The sequence below is a fragment of the Lagopus muta genome, chromosome 6 (genome assembly GCF_023343835.1).
Source record: "Lagopus muta isolate bLagMut1 chromosome 6, bLagMut1 primary, whole genome shotgun sequence".
NCBI lineage: Eukaryota > Metazoa > Chordata > Aves > Galliformes > Phasianidae > Lagopus > Lagopus muta.
In genome coordinates, this window is record NC_064438.1 from 59,479,243 (window position 1) to 59,490,525 (window position 11,283).

The window sequence follows — 11,283 nt, forward strand, 5'->3', positions numbered from 1 at the left end:
AGCTCATACTGCTTACTCTTGTCCATCAGACGTAACTTTCAGCCAGTACCTGCATTCCCAAGCGATCCACAAAGATGGCATTTGTCCCATGGTTTTTCCCTTGTCATCTTTGCTCCATTGTGCAAGCTCACAGACCTGTTCCTTCTCTCTCCTCTACCCGCTCCCTTGGTGCAGCTTTCGCTCGTGGAAGAACAGAGCAAAGTGACAAGAAACAGCTGCGAGTTCAAGGAATTGTCTACCTTGTTCTGATCTCCTGCCAGGTACGTGCCACGCTTTGTCCCCCCACGTGGTTGACCAGCACTGTGTCGCACCATGTTTGGTAACACAGCCTCACTCAGCTTTGATGGGACACTGGTCCCGTGTGGGCTTTTTCCCTTCCCCTGCAGCTCCGCCCTCAGAAGGATGCTGTGTGTGGTGCTGTGACCAGCTGGTCTGAAGGAAACCAATCCCTTAGGCAAAGAGTCCTAGGCCCAGTTTGTGCCGAGCTGCAGAGCGTGACCCAAGGTCACAAGCACGCACGCTTGGGCTGTGTGAGTGTGCGCGGCAGCTGTAGGGAGCACAGCAGAGATGCAATCAAGGAAATGTCCTTGATGTGCGGGGCTGCAGCAGGTGCCGGTGGTGAGGCTGCTGGGAGCCGTGGCCGGGGAGCAGATGCACCTGCAGCAATGATTCCTCTCACTGCCCTGCTGCTGCGCTGTCAGAGCGCCCTGGGTGAATGCATCTGCTGCTTTGTGCCAGTCCCCATCTGCTAGCAGAGGGACAGCTGCTTGGTCAAATGCTGCCTAATGGGCTGTCCCATTTGAACGGAGTGAACAGAGTGGTTGCTTCTAGAGCACCTGCCTGTGCCAGAGGATAGCCAAGGGTAGTTCTCCGGTAATCTCTCAATACTGTGGTGTGTGAAGAGAGAAAATATGAGCGTGTTTCTCTTCAGTTCCAGCTTGTCGTGCCTGCTGTGATGGGCGTCGCGTGCAGCGAGATCAGCTGTGGGCCTGACATGACACGGATGGAGGTAGAGTACGGAGCTCTGATTGGTCTTTGTTCCCTGATTTGAGCCAGCAGAGTGAGCTGCAGATGTGCTCTCCCGCTTTTCAAGAGAGAGCGAATCCTTGCGGCTCTATCAGTGTCACTGAAAAGCTGCCTTAAAGGCTTTCTTTCCTTGCTGCGGGCATGTTCTTAGCCTTGCCGTTCCTTCTTGTGTGCCCATGATAAGGACCGAGTGCATTTCCTGCAGCTTTCTCTGCTGACGTGCTCCTCAGCCTGAAATCCTCCTCGTTTGCCCTCAGCTCCTCACCATGGCCTGTGCTCTCTGTTTCAGGCTGAGAACAACGGGAAGCCCCTGCTGGTCCGTGAAGAGTCATCTCTTAATATCCCAGCTATTGCTGCTGCCCACGTTATTAAGAGATACGTTGCCCAGGCACCGGGTGAACTCTCCTTGGAGGTAAGCAGTTAAGGGTGTTCCTTGTTGTCCTGTACAGAAGAGTATAACATGTGAAGCTATCAGGAATATTCTCAGACAGCTTCAGAGTGTTTGGTGAGGTGAAGCCCAGCAGATGCGGTTCCAGATTAGACTTGCACTGGGTTGGATGCAGGGAGGAGTTCAGCCATCTCTAAACTATGGCTCTATTTGGCATTGGAATCTTGTGATCAAAGAGCTACTGCCCAGTGTGGTAGCCTGGTCTCTGAGCAATGGCAGAGCATTGTATGGAGTGTGCAGACCTGTTCAGGATCAGTTCCGCTGACTTATGCCTGCGGTTTAATTGGAGCTCTCCCTTTGGCAAAGAGCCTGCTGCTTTTGAGAACCATTTCATACTGAACAGCTGAATTCTGTGTGTTGTGTATTGCAGTGACTCTTCTACCTCCACGTTCGGTTGTACGACTGCAAATGCCTGAAGAGCTGCACTGGTGCAATGGCTCTCAAGCTTGACGATATTGGGCAGTGCAGAAGAATGCAGTCATTTGAGCTGCGCTTTCCTCCCAGCCGTGCTGAAGCTGGGATTGACGTTGCAATCTCTTGCAGGTGGGAGACCTCGTGTGCGTCATCGATATGCCGCCTCAGGAGCTGAGCCCCCGCTGGAGAGGCAAGCACGGCTTTCAGGTAGGCACAAGCTTCAGACGTGAGAGCGCAACTTGGGTCGAGGCAGGAATCTCAGCTTAGAGCTGCCCTGCCTGCACAGCATGGCTCCACATGGAAAATGGTTTCCCTGTGTTGGTGTCAGGGGACTTTGCCTTTTGCTGTGGGCTTAGGCCAGAGCTGAAAGTTGGTCTTTGTAGGAAACTGCCTCCTCAATTAACTTAGAAAGAAGAGCCGTCACGGCCACTGAACCGCACCTTTGGAAATGCAGCAGCTAGGACACGTGTTTCAGTGTCTCTGAGCACTTGTGCTTGCACCCATGCGGAAGGTGAAGTCAGTGTCTTTTAGGAAGTCGCTGCCTGTCAGCCGAGATGAGGCAGGGTAACAGAGCCTCTGTGTGCTTGCTGCTGCTGCTGGCTGCAGAAGGCTGGGTAGCTCAGAGCTGGAGATGGCAGCTGCATCTCAGTCAGCAAGCAGAAAGTTCATAGGCTGTGCTAACTCAGATCTAGCTGCATCAATCTATCATAATATATAGCTTCTGTATGAAGTCTTTCCCTTCGGGCACACTTGATATTTAGGGGTGCATAGCACACTTGTCCTTTCCCCGCTCCATACACAGTTTTATGGATATTTGCCTGCCAATTTGGAATAATTATTAATTTTAAGCAGGCCATTTTTTTGTTGGATTGTCTTACGGAGCATCCGGCAGGCACGTTATGAGGAAAATGTGATGTTTGAACAGTTCAGGCCTGAGAAACGCTGCCTTCAGTATCACACCTCTCTTCTTCTTCTTGTTACAGGTTGGATTTTTCCCTGGTGAGTGCGTGGAGCTCATTAACGGAAAAATCCCGGAGTCTCTCATCAATTCGGTGCCAAAGCCAGGTACGGATGATCCATTTGATGGTGCAGGGAAGCAAAATGGAGTCTTTTTTGGGTGTGTTCCATGTTTAATACCTCCCTTATCCTTCCCACGTTATCCTGTGTGCTGATGATCCTTCATGCATAGCACGGGGCGTATGGCTGGTGTTTGTAGGCAGTGAGAATGAGGGAAGGCAAAGGTAGTTCTCCTGCAAGTCAGTACGAGGCTGAGAACAGCCAGCGTCCCTGGTGGACAGATAGAGGTCTGGTTGTGCTAGTGCTTCTGTGCTTGATCAGAACGTGGCTTTTCAAGAGGGTCCTTAATGCGCAGGTTGAGCAAGCTAAGCAAGAGGAGTGCATTAAACTCCATCAGAACGTGCAGAGATTTGGCCCAGTCCTCCTGTGTTTATGACTGGAGCTGGGGAAATCCTAGAATCCTTGTAGAATGGCTTGGCATGGAAGGGAGCTCAAGGATCATCAAGCTCCAAGCCCCCTGCCTCAAGCTGGGCTGCCAACCAAGCTCCACATTTAATGTGGGACTGGACCAGGCTGCCCAGGGCCCCATCCAGTCTGGCCTTGGACTCCTCCAGGGTTGGGGAAAATCCATTTTGGTACGCACTTGCTCATCATGTTCTTCCCGTTTTGAGGTGCTCTGTAGAATGTGTTGTGCTCGGCCTCGTCCAACGGAGCCAAACCTGAGATGAACTGGTTTCTTCCTTTTGTTGTGCAGTGCCAAAGAAGCGCGGCAAGCTCCTCACCTTCCTTCGTTCCGTGGTGAAGGCCCGGCCAAAGCAACGGAAAGAGCGGGAGGTGGAGAAGGAGAGGGTGTTCGGCCGTGACCTGGGAGAGCATCTTCTCCACTCTGGTCGTGATGGTAAGGGACAGCCCATTCCTGAGAGCCTCCCTGTTTGGGAACCTAAAGCTGAAAGGGAGATGGTATCTAGCAAGGGGCAGGTTGATACCAATGGAGAAACGGGGAATGGGAGTTGACGACTGCAAGATAAAGTGAGTAGGTGATGGCTGCAAGGGAAATGCTCCTAAGGGACAAGCACATTTGTATTTGCTTAAAGCAAAGCCTGTAAGCCAATCCCCTGGTAGCCTGAAAAGAAAGGAAGCCTTTTGGCCAAAGAGAGTGTCCTGCCTCAGTTTCCCAGCTCCTTCCGGGCGTGAGATTTTCCACCTCCATTCCCGTGGGAGCTGTGATGGGACTTGCAATGTCTGCGGCTTCCCCGGAATTACTTTCTCCAGGCTGATTCCTAGGTCCTGGCATTTCTGGAACGCAAGGAACACATCTCTGTCCAGTTTCCTCAGCAGCTCCTGCAGAGGTGTCTCTGACAGCTGTCCCCTTCAAGGAAGAACACAGCAGTAGCCTGGCTGGGCTTAGTGGATGGGATGTGGCGGGAGCGTAGCCTGAGCCAGGACTTGAATGAGGAGCTCCAGTAACCGCCGGCACGTGTTCTTTAGTCCCCCAGGTCCTCCAGAGCTGCGCCGAGTTCATCGAGCAGCATGGCGTGGTGCAGGGGATATACCGCCTGTCCGGCGTGGCGTCCAACGTCCAGAGACTGCGGTAAGAGTGCTGCGACTGACAGACACAGCTGCCAGCAGGGGCACGTGCCCTGTTGCGGGTGTTCAGAGGCCTGTGGGCCATGCCTTAGCACCAAGAGAAGGTCTCCTTTGGGAACATCCCATCCAGCGCGGCTGACGTGGTGCTGGTGGCCGAGTGGTTGTGTTCTCCTGTACATCAGGAAGCCCTTCCAACTCTTGATTGCATTGGGTGTGGCTTTTGACTTGCTTTCCTCTTTCTCAACCGTTTTCGTGTCCTTCTCTGCAGCCAGGAATTTGAGTCTGAGCAGGTTCCTGAGCTAACCGTCCGCGACGTTCACAGCGCGAGCTCCCTCTGCAAAATGTACTTCAGGGAGCTCCCGACCCCCCTGCTGACCGACCAGCTGTACGACAAGTTCTCGGTAAGCACAAGGCAACGCCTTTCCTTTCCCTCTTCCCTGGGCCTCTTGGGAGATGGCTGCAGCAGTGCCCCAGCTCTGAGGCCCTTCTTCTGTTAGCGCCACGGGGTTTACTCGCATGTCTTTGCCACATCCTGCATTGTGCTGATGCCACTTCTGGTGGCCCCAGGAGGTGGTTATTTCCATATTCACAATGCTTACGAGAATTCCTGTGTTGTTTGTTTGTTTGTTTGTTTTTTGCTATTCCCAACTATTTCTGGAACGGGAAGGGAATTAATAGCCAAGGGTACTTGGAGATGAATGCCCCCTGCGAGGAGCTGAGCTGCCCAACCAGGCTGTAAACCGGCCCGGTGCTTGGACTCCTTGGCCGTGGTGGCACCAGCTGCGTGCCGCTATGTTCGCCAGTTGCCTCTGGGGAGGCCTAAAATCTTTCTCAGTGCTGACCAGCAGCGCGCTGTGCCCATGGTTCCCGACCCTGCGGCAGGTATCTCGCCTGATTTGTGTCTCAATCCCTTTCTGCCCTTTTCCAGGATGCTGTTGGTGCCACTACGGAGGAGGAGCGGCTGGTCAGAATGCGGGACGTCATCCAGCAGCTGCCCGCTCCTCACTACAGGTCAGTGCTGCCCTCAGCCTGCTGAGCTCAGCCCTGCTGCACTTCAGAGGGCAAAGTGCAATTCCAGGCTTTGTCTCACGCGAGCAACGGGATGCCTGGGTGTGCTGAAACACTGCATGGGGTTAATTGATGGGGTCAGTTCCTGGGCACGGGGCACGCTTGGTGCAGCTGATGGCTGTGGCTGTGCTGTGCTGGTGCTGGGTTCTGCAGCGTGGCACTTGGTCAAGTTGGATCTACTTCATCTTCAGCATCAGTAGCACTAATAACAACTAGTGTGAATTGAGGTTTGCTTTGTGAGTCGCAGCACGGGATGCTGGCTGGTGCTGAACATTTGCCTCTCTTGTTTCCCAGGACCTTGGCGTATCTGATGAGACACTTGGCCTGTCTGGCTGGGCACTGCTCCACCACAAACATGCATGCGAAGAACTTAGCAATTGTGTGGGCTCCAAACCTCTTAAGGTAAACTTCTTTTTCCGTTTCAACAGAACGCTTACATCTGTTCTCCAGTAGAATAAAGCAGTCCTCCCTTCTGCACCACATGTGCTCTTCTCCTGTAAAATCTGCAGTGAGTGGCTGACAGCAGAGCAGGAGCCTGGACTGTTCTCCAACCCCACGTGGGCACAATTTCTAGCTGAGCATTGCTGCTCTCTTGTTTAGATGGGACTGGTGTGTCCTTGATCAGCCAGGAGAACTTCTTCAGTGGCATCACTGCCCACTGCGGAAGTCTCCAGAGAACAAATGTGACAGCTTTGGGCTGCAGTAATTCAGACCTGGGGAAGCGATCTTGGCTGAATGACTTCTAAAACCTGCCTTTTCTACAGATCACAGCAGAGCGAGTCTGCCTGCGCCAGTGGGAGAGCTGCCTGCACGGAACTGCAGACGCAGTCGTCTGTGGTGGAATTCATCATCGACCACACAGACGTCCTCTTCTGCTCCACATCTGGACCTGACATGGCAGGTGGAGCAGGTGAGTGTCTTCCTCCATTAGCTTTATCTTGGTCCTGTCACCGTCACTATGATGTCTTGGAAGCAGGTGAAGCTTGGTGAAAGTGTGGCAGCGAAGTTTTCTGAGTTCACCATACCTGCTTTCTAGGGTTTTTGTTTGCCTGTTTCGATACAGGGAGCTGCTCTTAATTATGACTTCATCCTTTGCCATAGACACATGTCTGAGCACATGGTTATTTTGAGCTGCTCTTCTTGCAGCGGCTTGGTTAAGCAAGTCTGAGGAAAACACAGCAGCTCCCCCGGACCTGTGATGGCTGTGCTGCCGCTTTCTGATCCTGGCTCTCACCTGTGGTTTTCCCTTCCAGGGCACAGTTCTCTCTCAGGGCCCCAGTCTGTGCAGGCGTCTTCTCCTGCTACAGAGCTGCTTAGCCTGGAGGAGGCGCAGGCACGGAGGCGAGGCCACAGCAGCTCTCCTGTGGTTGTGACTGAGAGCAGGGACATAGAGGTGGAAGAAGGCCCCGCAGCTGTACGGGGGAAATTCCACACAGTCATCGACTTTCCATCTGAAAGGTAAAGAGGACTTTGTTTTCCAGCAGCTATCATCACTGTTTGGGTGGCTTGTGTTTGTTTTGTCCCCACTATTTCTAGTGCCTAAACTTGTGGAAACTAGATTTAATGAATGGTGCCTGAAGTGTTGCAGTGAATCTCCACTCCACTTTGGACTGTGAGATTGAACTAACATTCAGTTGCCTGACGGGCTGAGTTTAGCCACACAAGGCTGCCGTTCCTTCCTTGCTGGGCAGGCAGTCACGAGATGCACAAAGCCACGCTGACGTCTACCCTGGACTGTGCTGGATGTACCTGGAAACGTTGGGGTTTTCCGGACTTCACGGCCACGTGCCTGAAACCAATTCCTGTTCTCCTGAAAGCAGAGCTGTTGGTCAGACCTGCTGGCACGAGAAACTAGACATGGCAGTGAGATGGGCCGATGAGCTGTCAGAGTCAGAGTCAGAGATGCTTTTGACGTTCCTTTATGGCTGTGCAATTCCTCAGCCAGCAGTTATGCCTGCCAACTCAGTCAAAGCCTTCCTTTAGGCGCTGTCCTGTACAGGTGTGTGGAGCCTGTGGACCTCACGTGCTCTGCATCTTGCTTGACACAGTTGAGGGGAATTTAGCCAGCAAGACTTCAGGGCTGAGCTGTAGGAATGGAACCATCCCTCCACTGCTTGAAATGGAGCGAGTTTCTAAGCTGTGTTTCAGCAGGAACCAGGCGGTGCTAGGAACAAGCAACTGTTGGCAAGAGCTCAGTGCAGGTCTTCCCTCACTCTGCTCCACGCACGGCTCACACCATTCCCTGTTTTCTCTCTCCAGACCAAGTCCGCCCACCATGATAAAGGAATCACCAGCTGGCTGTTGGTGTTCCTGCTTCAGCCTGGGAAAACCATCTTCTGGGGCCAAACGCCAGCCACAGCGCCGTCCCAGGGAGCCCTCAGAAATAGAAATCGTAGTGCTGGCAGGTAAGGGTGCAAATCCAGCTTTCAACGCCTTGCTTTTCAGCAACATAGAATTCTTGCTGTCAGTGGGCTTGTATCTACTTCCAGCGTTCCAACCCATACCTGACACCTTTAGTTCACCTGTGATCAAGAACCACTTTTGTAATTCAGCTTGTGAAAGTTTGGCACTAACCCCTGTGTATCCTTCCTAGATGAACTGAGCCCTTGTCCACCCAGAAGAGCCGGAGCAAGTAGCGAAGCTGGGCTGTGTGCTTCCCCCAGTGGAGAGCTCTTGGGAAGCACAAATGGCTGCGGTTCACATGACAGCCTTCCATGTAACAACAGTGATGGAGAGAGGGAGCTCATCCAAGTTCAAGCCCTCATTTCTCCCGGCTCTGCTGAAGATGCTGACCTGAGCCCGCCAGGCACCACAGTCACCAGCCTGGACTGTGACCTGGCGCCTTTGCAGTGCAGCCCAGCCCAAGCACAGTCCGAGTGCCCCGACAGCAGCACCTCTGTGCAGGAGCAGGTCGGCATCACCGATGAGAAGCCGTGCCTCTTGGAGGGGGGCTTAGAATCAGGCCCTCAGTCCCAGGCACCGTGCAGCGGATCTGACAGCTCTGAGCCACTCTCTCCGTGACCTTTCCATCCAAGAGAGGACGATTCCCACCTTTACCTGGACCTCTCACGCCCTTCTGTCCTTTCCTTTAATAATAAAAGCACACTCGTGCTCACTCAACACCTTGAATGCCTGTGGAGTCTTCATTCACGAGGACTGGGATGAATGCAACACACAGCAAGGCACCTCAGCTTGCAACGCTGAGGCTGCAGGGTGCATGAAGCAGAGCTCCAGGTTTGTTCCCGTTTTGTCTGGCTTCGGGATGTCTGCAGCTCCCATTTGGTACGGTAGCAAATAATCTCTAGCATCCTGGATGCTGCTTGTGATAACCCCAAGCTTCCTGGCGGTGGCTTTGTGATGCCCTTCAGGGCTTTTTGATGCACTGTGATGCCTTGGCTGCTCCCTAACACCTTTCTCCTCCAGCTGCGTCCATTCCTGGCTCTCAATCTCCCAATCTGCAGTTGGCTGAGCCACCACACGTGGGAGCGGTCGTTGGGAGCCGGCTGTTGGAGGCGCGGCAGACCTCGGTGGCAGCCGTTGCTGTCCTGGCAGCAGTGAGGCGGAAGCTGAGGCACGACGGGAGCGAGTGCTGAGGGCAGCTCTGCCGGAGGTGTGCGGGAGAGCGGTCGCGGGACAGGGAGAGGAGCCCTGCGCGGCCCCAAGCAAGGGGAGATGGCCGAAAAGGGGAGCACGGGAAGTTCCGCCCGTGGGTGAGAAGGGAGGTCTTTATGGTGAGGATGGCGCAGCTCTGGAACAGGCTGCCCAGGGAGGCTGTGGCTTCTCCTTGTCTGGAGATATTCCACAACCGCCTGGACGCCCACCTGCGCAGCCTGCTGTAGGAGCCTGTTTTGCAGGGGTGTTGGACTCAGTGATCCCTGGAGGTCCTTCCAGGCCCAGTTCTGTGCTTCTGTGATGTTACTCCTTGCTTCTTGCAGCAGCACGGTGTTTCAGAAGAGAGAAAAGCATGGCGGGCATCAACTGGATTTCTGTGGCTGGTAAAGCTGTGCCGAGAACTGGGCTGACTGCTGCCCCTGGAAATGTGTGCAAAGTCTGCAGAGGCAGAGGAATGACTTTTCTCTCAAAAGTTGAGCTTGTCTAAGGTAGGTCACTGCTGGGAGAGCTTCTGCTTTAAAGCATCAAGTTGTATAAGTAAGGTAATTTAAAAAGCAAGCTTGCCAGTTCTTTTTTACCTAAGTGATTTTTTAGCACGGGAAGGTTGGAGAGGCTTTTTGCGAACCGAAGATGGAGGGAGGAAAAGCAAGTGAAAGGCACGCTGTGCACAGCCAGCACACAGCACCTGCACCATTGCCCTGCACAAAGGAGGAGCAGCTCAGCAAGCTTGGCCTGGGCCATGGAAGGGAGCGTGCAAACGTCTGGAGCAGCCCCAGATGGGCTGGTTCTGCAGGTTGCTGTCTGCTGCTGTTTTCTCACATCCTGTTGCTCGGGGGTGGATTTGTTCATGTTCAGAGCTAGCAGGAAGCTCGCAAAGCCCTTTGTTTCAGCTGTCCCAAGGCTTTGATCCCTGGCTGCTGGGATGGGGCGTTTGAGGAGTGATGCCTGTGCTGTTGTCCAGCCAAGCTTTGGGGGTGAGTCTCGTTACCAGGGCATGTCTGACAGGACTGAGGGTGGGGGACCGGGCCAGTGGCACTTTGCTCTCGGTCTCGGTGTTTGTCTTTGCTCAGAAGGGCAGGTGGTGAACCTCACGAGCCAAAGCCTGCAGATGGGGTTTGCGGAGAAAGAGGTCCTGCAGGCCTTGTGTGGCAGCCACGGAGCTGGAGCGAGGCTGCGTCAGTGTAAAAGCCCAGCAATGCACAGAGGTGTGAAGGTGAGCTGTGGGCTCGAGTATCACAAGAGGGGGTGTGCATGGTCAGGGCTTGGATGCTTCTGTGTGTTTGAAGTGACTGTGGGGTAGTTAGCACTGCTGGGTGAGCTTGAGTGTCTGGAACAAGTGTGACGTGTCTTCCAGTTGCACGCTGTGTTCTTCCTGTTGTGTTGAGCTCTTGAGCTCCAGCCCTAAGTGAGGATGCAAGCGCTACTGCAGAAGGAACGGGTTGAGATTGGAAATGCAGTGCAAAGGGCTGGAGACAGCAGGAGCTGGGATGTGATCATCCCCCTGTACTCAGCTCTGGTGAGTCCTCACCTTGAGTGCTGTGTTCAGTTCTGGGTCCCTGACTACAAGAAGGACACTGAATCCCCGAGATATTGCCAGAGAAGAGCAGTGAAGCTGTGAAGAGTGTAGAGCACCAGTCTCATGGGGAGCGGCTGGCTGAGAGAACTGGGATTATTTAGCCTGGAGAAGAGGAGGCTCAGGGCAGACCTTATCCCTCTCTACAATGAGCTGAAGAGAGATTATGTCGAGGTGGGGGTCGTCTTATTCTCCCGTGTCAGTAGCGATAGGACTGGGGGGAACGGCCTCAAGTTGCACGGGGGGAGATTGAGGCTGGACGTTAAGAAACGCTTCTCCACAGGAGTGCCCAGGGAGGTGATGGAGTTACTGTCCCTGCAGGTGTTCAAGAAACGTTAGACGTGGCTTAGTGGGGAATATTGGTGGTAGGTGGACGGTTGGACTGGATGATCTTGGAGATCTTTTGCAAGCTTGCTAATTCTATGATTCTGTGAAAGGCATCTGCTGGGCGAGTGCTTTGGTGGGTGAGCATCCGGCTGCTGGACAGCAGGCAGCTGTTGTCTGTGCAGACAGCCACATCCATGGGGAGTGGAGGCTT

The 11,283-nt window shown here is 53.7% G+C and overlaps 1 protein-coding gene across 1 annotated transcript; it reads left to right on the top strand.

Annotated features, from left to right (window-relative positions):
- The first annotated feature begins 1,348 nt into the window (after positions 1-1,348).
- Positions 1,349-10,621, top strand: LOC125695171 (rho GTPase-activating protein 32-like). The gene is made up of 15 exons (XM_048949332.1): positions 1,349-1,438; positions 2,018-2,095; positions 2,872-2,953; positions 3,660-3,803; positions 4,394-4,496; positions 4,761-4,893; positions 5,421-5,503; positions 5,855-5,962; positions 6,325-6,470; positions 6,814-7,018; positions 7,820-7,965; positions 8,154-8,794; positions 8,984-9,170; positions 9,496-10,146; positions 10,243-10,621. The coding sequence occupies exons 2-12, from the start codon at positions 2,045-2,047 to the stop codon at positions 8,579-8,581; spliced, it is 1,629 nt and encodes a 542-aa protein (XP_048805289.1). The 5' UTR covers positions 1,349-1,438; positions 2,018-2,044; the 3' UTR covers positions 8,582-8,794; positions 8,984-9,170; positions 9,496-10,146; positions 10,243-10,621.
- Positions 10,622-11,283: the final 662 nt, after the last annotated feature.

What these genes read in the sequence shown, in the direction of transcription:
- LOC125695171 (XM_048949332.1), top strand. Translation starts at nt 2,045, where the DNA reads ATGCCGCCTCAGGAGCTGAGCCCCCGCTGGAGAGGCAAGCACGGCTTT. An exon ending in TCTCCACTCTGGTCGTGATG is followed by an intron (nt 3,804 to 4,393) that starts GTAAGGGACAGC and finishes CGTGTTCTTTAG; the next exon opens with TCCCCCAGGTCCTCCAGAGC. An exon ending in AGAAATCGTAGTGCTGGCAG is followed by an intron (nt 7,966 to 8,153) that starts GTAAGGGTGCAA and finishes TATCCTTCCTAG; the next exon opens with ATGAACTGAGCCCTTGTCCA.